The sequence below is a fragment of the Ictalurus furcatus genome, chromosome 4 (assembly GCF_023375685.1).
Source record: "Ictalurus furcatus strain D&B chromosome 4, Billie_1.0, whole genome shotgun sequence".
NCBI lineage: Eukaryota > Metazoa > Chordata > Actinopteri > Siluriformes > Ictaluridae > Ictalurus > Ictalurus furcatus.
The window spans coordinates 29,882,726-29,893,702 of NC_071258.1; the positions used below are offsets into that span (position 1 = coordinate 29,882,726).

Here is a 10,977-nt window from a genome sequence, read left to right on the forward strand (position 1 = left end):
ATTATTCTGGCCAAATTTTTTGTACTGCTATTCCTTCATCCAACAACTCAAACCACTGCCAGACTTTGTACAATTATGACTCTATTACGTTTGTAGCTCGGTTTCTCAACACCCCATTAATTCTTACTCGCTGTGCCTTAAATGTGTCCTGGGACTATTTTCAATATTTGACTATGGGAAAACGATTTAGCAGGTGACAGTATTGTAAATTGACATCAGTGTCTATTCCCTGGCCACAACCCGAATAAATATTTAGCCTCCATTCTGCCAGAAGTATGAGCTCCATTGAATCGGGACATTTGATATCGGCATTAGATTTTTCTTTTCTTTTCTATCAGCGCTGTTTTGTGTTAGACATCTCCAGTAATGTGCTCCCGAGTTCAAAGCAGTGTTTTTAATGTTCAGGCCTCTATTGTATTTCAAGTGGTTAACGATTTCAGATGGCAGGCATTATATCTGACCACAAGCCCTGTCACACTCACTAAGAGATGACAACATATCAGCTAATGCCCAATATGTTGAACTGGATAACCTAAACTGTATTACTTGGCGTTTCACTGTGTTTAATTTTCAAACAAGATTCCTAAAAGGGCTCACCGTAAATATTACCATACAACAATAAGAATAATAAATTTCACATACTTCTGTGGATTTCACCCTACAAACTGCAATAATAATAAAGACTGTCCTGTGCTCATCCAAGGGCTCAAAATCAGCTCATATTTAACATCCTGAACATCCTTTCAACACATTTAGGTAGTACGGTTTGACTTTACTCTTCTACACCTGTATATTATAATGATTTATGAGTTCCCTTTTGAGTCGTAAGGTTTCTTCTTCATGTTATCTCAAGGAGATTGTCCTTAACACTGTCACCTCTGGTTTGCTCATTAAATCTACATGCAGATTTCTCTAAAGATAAATTTATAAATAACACTGAATTAAATAATAATAATAATAATAATAAAATAGTGAGAACACACTGGGAGTCACATGTCTCTACAAGTAGACACTATTTATCACAAAGTAGGAGAAGTGCACTTACTTTCCCTGAGGTAATTAAGATGTGAGAGCAGGACTTCAGCATTATAGACAGTGGTCAGTCTCAGGAAATCCTCTTTGCTCATCTTACACAGTTCCTTGCCATCTGTGTTTTGGAACATGGCTGTGTCGATTTCTAGGAGGCCATACTCTTTTACAGCCCAGTCTAACCACTGCCGTACATGATCCGGGGACCACAGAGAAGGATCTGGAAAAGAGTGCAGGTTGAAAATCAGTGATACGGCGATGTATAATGTGTAAATGTTGTTTTTACACTATTCTCTCCAAAATTCCCACTCATGAGCTAGAGCTACCAACCATGAAGGGTGCACATGCTTTCTCCAAAAAAACCCCCAAAAAAACAGCCATTGAATCTTTTCGAACTGCTGCTCATGCTAGATCACATGTATCTGAACACTTGGAGGATAGCACTAACTGACTGCCCTCTTACATGCATACATGAGCTCACAGATGCCCATTATTAATGTCACTTTGATTGACAGGAGAGAGTGTAAGTCCATCCCTCCCATCCAGAGAGCAGTGACAAATGTCCTTGCTTGGACCCCTGTCCATGGATGGCTGTGGCATCATTGGGATTCATTCTTGTGATCTCCTGATGGTAGGGTTCTGTTGCACCACTTCAAAGGCCATTAAGTGTTATTGTTTTTTTAGGTGACTTGCACACAAAGTAGTCTAAGATGTTTAGGGAAGAATTTGTGTGTTATTGTTCTTACAAAGAAAGTAAAAACACAAAACCCTTCCATAACCTATACAGCTACATACTTGACTGGAACTATCAACCTGATCTGTCTTGTTTGCATACTTGTAGCTTTGATCATTGTATTTCTTAACTGAAATCTGGATTTAAAAAAAATAATTTAATAAAGCAGTTACCGAAGATGGACGAATGAATATTATTGCCAGAGTCATGCTTTCAAGTCTGCCAGACCTGTGGTTGTGCATTTCAGCCATGGCCATATGCTAGCGTGCACGTACTCAAGGGTTTATCACATAGCACCATGAAGTGCTGATTCACGCTCTAACCTCAGAATCAGATCATCACCCACAGAACAACATGTGGCCAATAACAACCCTACACTTTACATGCAGCCTTATAAAAAAAAAAAAGAAAGCATTGAAATCCAGGCATGATTTCTATTACACTGACGTACCTGCTGGAACAATGACTCTCCTCTCGTTGGTGGTCATGTTCGGGGGCGGGGCACTCTTCTCATCCATGTAGCCTCCGTAACCCATCTGCGACGTGTCTGAGCTGCTCACCAGCTTATTGCATTTCCCCACGCTGCAGTCCACCGGGGATTCTCTGGAATAAGAGAGTGACATGCTCAAAGAAGAATACTTCATAAAGTGACGTATGTAGAATAATCAAGCGCTCACTGGATGTGTCCTTTAAATCACGACCACAGGGCAATCAATACTTATTGCATTTTTTTTTTCCATTTGGACAGTAATTCTGTTTGTTTATAAACCTTTTTATTAATCATTTATATGCTTAAACTTAGACTGCTCTTTTGACATGTAAGGAATCATTTATTAATCAACAGTGCCATTAAATCTCCACTAGTTGGACTAGTGATCATACAGTTGTGAGTTTGAGTCCCAGTATCAATAAGTTATCACTCTTAACCCTCATCTGCCCAGTTTAATTGGGAATTGCTTTTAAAAATGTAATATAAAAGTCAATTTTGAGACAGGAATTTACAGGCCTCTGACTTTGTAATGAATGTAGGAAATGGTCTGGACTAAAAACTGCATTGTATGAAGGACTGCGAGTGTCCTGTTGGCTCTGATTAAAATCTGTATCCTCTACCTGGTTCCGTTGAGGTGGTCGTATTCGCGTTTTACGTTAATGCGGCCGGGCTGATTGATCCACTCCTGCTGAGGCGGGATGGGATTGATCTTGTGTTGCTGTCCGTAATCCTGTGTGCTGGATGCTGTCATGTCGGTTTTGGGTAGCGGGGCAGCAGCAGCGTAGGGAGGCTCGAACAGAGACTGGTCTTCGCTCACCACTGAAAGCGCCTCCTGTAGGAAGCAACATGTCACAGCGTTACATCATGCATTGTATTCAATGGCTTCATGAAAACGAGTATCCTCAAACACAGTTTGAAACCCTGCCTCTTGTTTCTGCAGGATTTAGAAGACTAATTTCAATATGTACTGCATCAATCATCACAAAGCCAACATACTCATAAACAACTATTTATAAGTAAGCAAATAATTTCTTCAGAATGGTCAAACAATTTTATTATAAAGTAGCATTTGGAAAGTGCTCAGAAACAGATTTTGGAGAATGGCAATATGAAGCCAGGATTTGAAACTGAAAAAAAACAAACAAAAAAACCAATACTAATAATAATAATCAATTACAGAATGTAAGCTTGCCTCTTTGTCCTGTTCATGACTGAAACACAAGCAGGTTGGAAAGTCAAAACAGATCCACAGTAACTAGTCTGAGGTCGCTTCTACATTTGACCTCGTTGCAGGAGCTCAGCTGGGGTGATGTAGCTTTATTAAAGAAAACAAACGGAGTAGACAGGCCTCTCTAGAGACTCCGAGTGTCTACATGAGTGGGTGCTCATAGTGCTTTTATTCTGCCCATCAACATTATTGCAAATAACACTTCTTATTCAGTCATACAGAAGCGTTCATGTTTCATTCACATCTTTCAGTGGCTCCCCCTCTGTTTCCTCTCCTTTTTTTCTATTTTCCTTTTTCTAAACTTTGTTCACTGTATGAGCCAACACAATAGAACAGATTTCCTTCAGCTCCATTCAAACACTTGCCAAGACCTGCACCTGTTAATATCGAGCCTTGGCACTGTAGTTACTCACAGGACATTTTACGAAAACTAAATACGGAACAATAAATAATCTGTATATTCATGATTCTTCTAAAAAAAAAACAAAAACAAAAAAACAAACATGACACTAAAAGGCTTCCCTGAAGACAATGAACTAAATCCAGTAAAATGTGATATCTTTGCTATCAGACTGCTTTCTATGGATTCAATTGCATGCATGTGTGCCACACGAAGATGAGCTGATCTCAGTGTAACCAACCCAAAGCACAGGTCAGAACAGCCTTCTGCCATCACTTCCAAGCAGCCATCTCACATAACCACCCTGCCTGTATTCAGAAGTCTTCCTTTTCACTAGGGCTTTTTCAGCTTCTTGACAGGCGCCATAATTTTGACTGGCAGAGCCAATGCAGCATCTGTGGACACTATCAGAGAGACCCACAGCAGTGGAGCTGGTGAAGGATAAGTATGACACAGTGAAAGAATGCTACGATGGTGCCAGATAAGGACCATTCTGGCTGCTGTTCACTACTTGCGCTGAGACATATCAGACTGCACCATATAATTCATGATTGGCAGTCAGGCTTTCCCAAGATTACAGAGGGGTTTTAAAAATAGGAAAATCTAATTCCACACACACACATACACACACAATGTAGTCCTGGCAAAAGGCAGCATTCCTACATTTATACAGACGGGTGATCTCAGCAAGGATGGGGCATGGAACCAAGGTTTTCATTACAACAGGGTTAAAATGCACACAAAAGTGGCATTTTCTTCAGACCATAAATTAGCTATGCCTACATAGCTCACTTCATCCACACAGAACCACAGGCCTGTGCTGTAGAAACTGACTGCGAGGAGCACCCACAACATTTCTTTTCACAACTGGAGTCTCAGACAGGAAGAAAGGCCAGGTTTGAATTTTCGCAAAAGACTGACAGGCCTGCGTAATTCTTATGTCTGAGGAGGGCTTAAATGTGGGGTACCACTGGACTCAGCCAGATGCATCATGACATTAGGCTGGGATGGGTTTGTTCCCATTCTGAGCTATGCAAGGTGGTGATACAGAGTGCGTTCCAGTCCTTTGTTTAAGAAGGAAAGGGAAACCTGACAGGAAACCAGATTGTGTAGAACAGGAAACCCCCATTGACAGAGACACCCCCTTATGATGGGTAATGCTGTATAGGCCTACAGTTAATACTCAATCAAAAAGTGCTGCTCTAGCGAAGCGGCAAAGACGGCAAAGATATTTGCTTTAAGTTTAACGACTTCAATGATTTTAGTAGTAGTAGTAATAATAATAATAATAATAATAATAATAATAATAATAATGTATAAGTATGTGTTAGTAACTTTCAGACATTTGAAATGCATGCTAAAAATGACTTTTAAACTTTTTTCCAAGTCACCTGAAATACGAAGACTAAAGAAACAACATATAAATGGTCAAATCTCTAGATTTTCACAAGCCTTTCACACACATTCACCACACCCAAAACCACTAATATGACCACAAAGACGGGAAATCAGACAGCACACATAGATACACGTTGCTGATGGTTTTCCCCTTCTTAATTGCAAACTGAATAAAGCAAATACATTGAACACAGCTCATTAACCAGCAAAGTCATTTATACAACCTAAACACTACTTCAAAAAAAAAAAAAAAAAGCAATTTACATCATGTTGTTTAAATACTGAATAAAAGTATGAAAACCGAAACATGGTATTGACATCACAATTACATTTAGATTATTCGAGCATCTGATTATTAGTGCATTTATTGAACTTATAATGTAGAACCCAATACACCCCTAGCACAGATACAGAGTATTATTATTATTATTATTATTATTATTATTATTATTATTATTATTTTATTTTTTAACCTTCTCTTTAGGTTACTGTCACCAATTAAGGAGTGTAAATATTCATATTAATATTTTACTTCAGTTCTGTTCAAACCAAAACACGATCAAGAAAGCAGTCCTTAGTTTCTATAATTAATAATAATATCAATTAAAAACATCTGTCTGGCTGCCTGTAGTGGGTGGGCTCGCTGTTTGAGGAGCCCGGGCTGTGCGCCACATATGGAACCTCCGTTTTATGATTTATAGAGAATAGTAACGGCGTAATCCCACACAACCTCCACACAACCTCCACACAACCTCCATAGAACTTCCACACAACCTCCATACACCCTCATCATGCAATGAAACACGAATTTACTGCGAATCCAAGCTGTATTAGGATATATATATATATATATATATATATATATATATATATATATATATATATATATATATATATATATATATATAAAGGTCCTCCAGAATGGCAGTTTTATTCCGTCCCAGAAGTGCGTCTATACACACTTTTTTTTCTGTGTGGATTCCATCTGAATGTCGCGTATCCTCCTCCCCATGTGCTTTTTTTTTTTCCTTCTCTCAAACAAGATTTTGGCGAAAAGGAAAAGGAAACTCAGAGGAGGAAAACCGTAGGAAATCTGCTTTCGGGGACGGCGACGCAGAAGTTTCGCGAGCTCTCGGACTGAAAGCAGAAGAAGAGTACACGCTCCCCGGCGCGATCCGCGTACGAACCCCACCATCCTCCAGCCTTACCTTAATAGTTCCGTCCATTTTGTGTAAAGTCCAGCCGAACCCGACAACATCCCACACATGACACGCGCCTGAACGACTTCCAAGCCTCGGAGACACGGAGACACTTTAACCCGATGGGGTTTTGCTTTTTTTTTTCTCCCTCTACATTTGGGAAATGAAGTCACTGCGCTCGAGAAGGGAAGCCGTGAGTGTGTGTGTGCGCCTTTGTGTGTGTGTGTGTGTGTGTGTGTGAGTGCGCGCGCGCGCGTGTGTCACTGCTAGCCCTGCCTTCATCGCGGCCCCCGAAAAGCAGGATACTTGTCCCGAGGAGATAAGACGCGAAGACAATAGAGTTTCTTTCCTCTGCAAAATGTTTTTGGCTGGGAAATATTTACGGGATGGACGCCAGGTCTTTATATGTCTGACGCATTTTTTAAGCAACACATCAGTCTCAGTGGGGAGGAAAAAATGTGTTATTGTAATAATACCAAAAACTCTGGATTATATATAGGCTACAAAACGCTCTGCTGTGGAAGAGGCCCCTGGAGACTTAAAAAAAAATGCTACTTCTAAATACTTGCCATGCAAAAGGTTCTTCCAGGTCAGTTTACTTAGATGCACGGAACTTAACATGGAAGTAATCCACATTTCATGCAATTAAACCTCAATTCTTAACTATTTCACAGCTCAACTTTCCGCACATATCAGCCTCCTTTTCCGACATAAGAGATAAAAGTGACTACCTGCGCCCGCGTATCAGTGCGTTCTTCCCCTCAGTGCTCGGAGTAGTGCAGTGTGTCCCCGAAATGTCCAGAGATTCAGAGGTTTGGGGAAATCCGAAAGCACGCAGGGGCGGCGCGCCGCTCGGACCCGTCACTGCTGCGGTCTGCAGTGCACGTGCGCACGGAGGCGACTGTAAACGCAACTGCACTGCATATTTCCACAAGGAATGCACACGCATGCAGGATGACTGATAGGCTTCCAGGTCTATTTTCATTTCTAATTATTATTATTATTATTATTATTATTATTATTATTATTATTATTATGTCACAAGCATATGGTTTAGTCTTTAATCATATGACTAAATGGCTGTCACGTCTATACACAGTGTTTGTTCTGAAGTTCACTTTATTACAGGTTAATATAACAGCTAAATAATATTAAATAAAAATATTAATAACAAAATGAATAATTCAAGGTGTATTCTTTATTATGCTTATATTGTCTACAAAAACACCCCACCACACACCCACCCACACGTGTATTCTTTTCCCCTTCCTTTTCTTTTCGTCAATTACACCAATTTATTACCGATCTGATTTAAGAGACAGAGTCTGCGCAGATCGTGACCAGACCCCGGTCCTCCAGTCTCCCCCCCAACCTCCAACCCCCAACCAGCCACCATGCCCGAGGGAGTAAGCCAGAGTCTGAGTCAAACAGCCTGTCTGCTCGCGACTTGGGGGTCTGGGGGGAAGGAGAGAGCTACCCTCGAGACCAGCACATCTGGATCCTGCTAGGGGTCAAGGCTTCCCCCTGCCCGGGGGCCTGTGCAGCTCGCCCTAATTAAGGGAGACACCTTGTTTAACCATTTAGAGCTGAGGGGCCTACAACGCTCTCAGCGAACAAAACAGCACTGTTTCTACTTTTATTCTGATAAACCACCTTTTTTTATAATCCAGTCCCATCTCTTTTTGCCGAACATCAATTTCCTTTGGGGTTAAAGCCAGTAAGACCTATGCATTTTTCCCTAATTCATAACTCTTTGATTGTGATAGATAGTACATAATTGTGACAGATTTTTGAAACCAGGATGAAAACTGTCACTAGTCAAAGTATCAGATGAATGAAACATGCCTCTGTGCAGTGTTCAGCAATCTATTAATTAAAACCAAATGATAAGAGATGTTCTGCCAGACAGTCTTTAATAAAAGTGCACCAAAAAGCGTGACGTCCCTCTATACACTCAGAAAAAAAAAGAGCTACCTTTCCTTGTCTCTAGGGTGATAGGCCTATCTTTTATACCTTTAATATGCAGCGTATCCTCATGGAAGTATGAACATAATGTACCTTTAAAACGATTTAAATAAAAGCTTTAAAAGACACACTATATGATACAAAAGTTATACGCTTGAGGAAGCCAATGCAATGACATGGAAAGGTACCGTTTAGTAGCCTTTTTTTCTACAAATGTAGATAATTAACTCACCTGGTTACAGAACAAACAGTCTACAGGCCCAATTATTCTTTAGATGCAACAGACCAATTTAGATATAAATAATACTGCATGAACAGTGATTTACTGTATTTTATACGTGAGTCAACACAGATCATAATCATCCACTGAGCTGAAAAAAAAAAGAAAAGAAAAATAGCGGAGCTTGGATAAGTTAACCTTTGTTAAAAATACTCAATAATTTCAAAGTACAAAAAGGAAGGTTTGATTTAATCTATGAACAAGCATAATTGCATTATTTAGTCCAGTCATAAATCCTGATATTTGTAGGGCATTGCTCTCAGCGTGCCACTTGCCCAGCAGTAACAAACATGCTTTGTAGCCCAGTAAACAGATGCGAGTCCGTTTACATAGAAAGGAGCAAAACATCTGGCGCGGCGCCGCAACCTGACAGCCAGCCGTTCCCTCCAACCACAAACTGCGGGGAAAACTGCTGCTCCATACCATTGGAAAAGCACTAAAGTGGGAGGGATCTGTCAATCAGGGTGAAGTTTGGAAATGGTTACTGCTCGACATCCACAAACACTGAGCATATGACCTCGAGTGTCTAAGCATGCATGAATGTTTGTATGAGGAAGTAATTGCTTTTCTTTATAGCCTATAACAAGTATATAATAATATAATGACCCTCGTTTAACTTGATTTGGTGAAGTTTTCTGTATAGAAACGTTTGTTTAACATGTATGGAAGGAGTCTCCAGTGTCAGCGCTTTGTAACAGTTAAGTAAGTGTTCCACTACAGGAAACTCATCAGGACAGAGGACTTAATTGCTCTTTCCGTTTTCCCGGTTACATGACAACCTGGTGAGGAAGGGCCTGTTTATAGCCCCTATAGTATAAATGATAACCGGAAGTAACTTGTCTTGCAGGCGTTCTACAGCATTAAATGTAACTATAAACTAATAAAACGTATCATGTATTGTTTATTAATAAAGAAACAATTTAACTGTTCCCAAATCGCTGTGGTATGAGAGGAATAAAACACACTTCGGACTGCATCCCACACCCCATCATTGATTATATTCCTATAAAAGCATGCCCCTGGGTGTTTACTTATTTAGGGTAATTATAAAATATGTTCTTACTGAGAGTGAGCGAGAGAGAGAGAGAGAGAGAGAGAGAGAGACAGAGAATTAAGGTTTTTGTGACAAAACGTTTCAGCTATATTATCTTAACCGTGACGCTGCCCCCGAGGATCACGTTTCTCAGATTGTTCGTTAGGCTTCAAACTTCCAGTCTCACGCAAAGAGAGAGAGAGAGAGAGAGAGAGAGAGAGAGAGAGAGAGAGAGCGAGAGAGAGAGAGAGCGAGAGAGTTCAGACTGTTGCACATAAGCGCGAACTGTCTGGCCCCCTTGCTCGGGGCTATAATTAATTTGAGATTTATTTTTATTGGAAAGCTTGAGTCTCGCCTGGCCTTAACTAAACAAAACCTCAGCTACGCAGTGGCTTTGCTCGAGTGGAGACGAATATTTCTCTAACACTGGTCTTCAACCGCGCCTGAGCCACATTGCCTCAGTGCAGGCCCGCTGTACACACTTACAGATCAGACTTCAACTGGTATAGATGGGGCTGCATAATGCACCACCACAGCTCTCTGAGTTTACCAAATACAGTTTCAAGGGTTATATGCAAACTTCGACAAAACCTGCATTGCTCTAATGCATACTGCTCACCTTTAGTGTGATATGAAACTAATACAACTTTTCTCTGGGTTTGCAAATTATGATAAATGATAAAAGTTCAATTTTGTGCTATGATGATCCTGGACTGTTCTTATCCCAACTATCTATGAGGGTTTTTTTGGGGTGATCATAATCTCTGCACGTAAATAATCCAATATGAAATAAAATAATTTCGGTCAAATAATCCAGACCAGTCTTCAACCGATTTGAAGTAAACAATTGAACTGTTAGACTCCCACTAATGAAGTGGCACAAAAACGTTTTACTTAGGCTAATAATTACAGCCTACATTATTGAGAAAGACGGTAAGCAAAAGGGTTAAACATGATAAACATATCTGATTTCAATCCGCTGCTTTCAAGTGCATAAACTGTCTTTTATGCATCAATACTCACAGCTCAGTTCTGATCTAATGGCATCCTATTAGCTAGTGTTTATACAGGCCCTTCTTCCAATGCTATTTGTTATTAAGTCTGAATGGGGGGAAAGCTGGATTAAGAAAGTCAAAATTTTCCTCAGACATTTCAATTTCTCAAACAAATGGCAGACTGTTCATGGCACTCTGGCCTTTTGCGCACTGTGAAACGGAGCAAC

At 40.2% G+C, this 10,977-nt stretch overlaps 1 protein-coding gene across 3 annotated transcripts in view; it reads right to left on the bottom strand.

The window, feature by feature from the left end:
- The window catches only part of fli1 (Fli-1 proto-oncogene, ETS transcription factor), a 30,294-nt gene that overhangs the window by 15,248 nt on the left and 4,069 nt on the right, over nt 1-10,977 (bottom strand). The window contains exons 1-4 of one of the 3 annotated variants that reach the window (XM_053623568.1): nt 7,209-7,350; nt 2,873-3,084; nt 2,214-2,365; nt 1,046-1,249 (exon numbers count right to left, since the gene is read on the bottom strand). In XM_053623568.1, the coding sequence (XP_053479543.1) occupies nt 1,046-1,249; nt 2,214-2,365; nt 2,873-3,003 (487 nt within the window). In that variant the 5' untranslated portion in view covers nt 3,004-3,084; nt 7,209-7,350. Of the gene's footprint in view, nt 1-1,045; nt 1,250-2,213; nt 2,366-2,872; nt 3,085-6,486; nt 6,726-7,208; nt 7,351-10,977 lie in introns of those variants that run through there. The other 2 variants (XM_053623566.1, XM_053623565.1) reach the window with 2 other exon arrangements.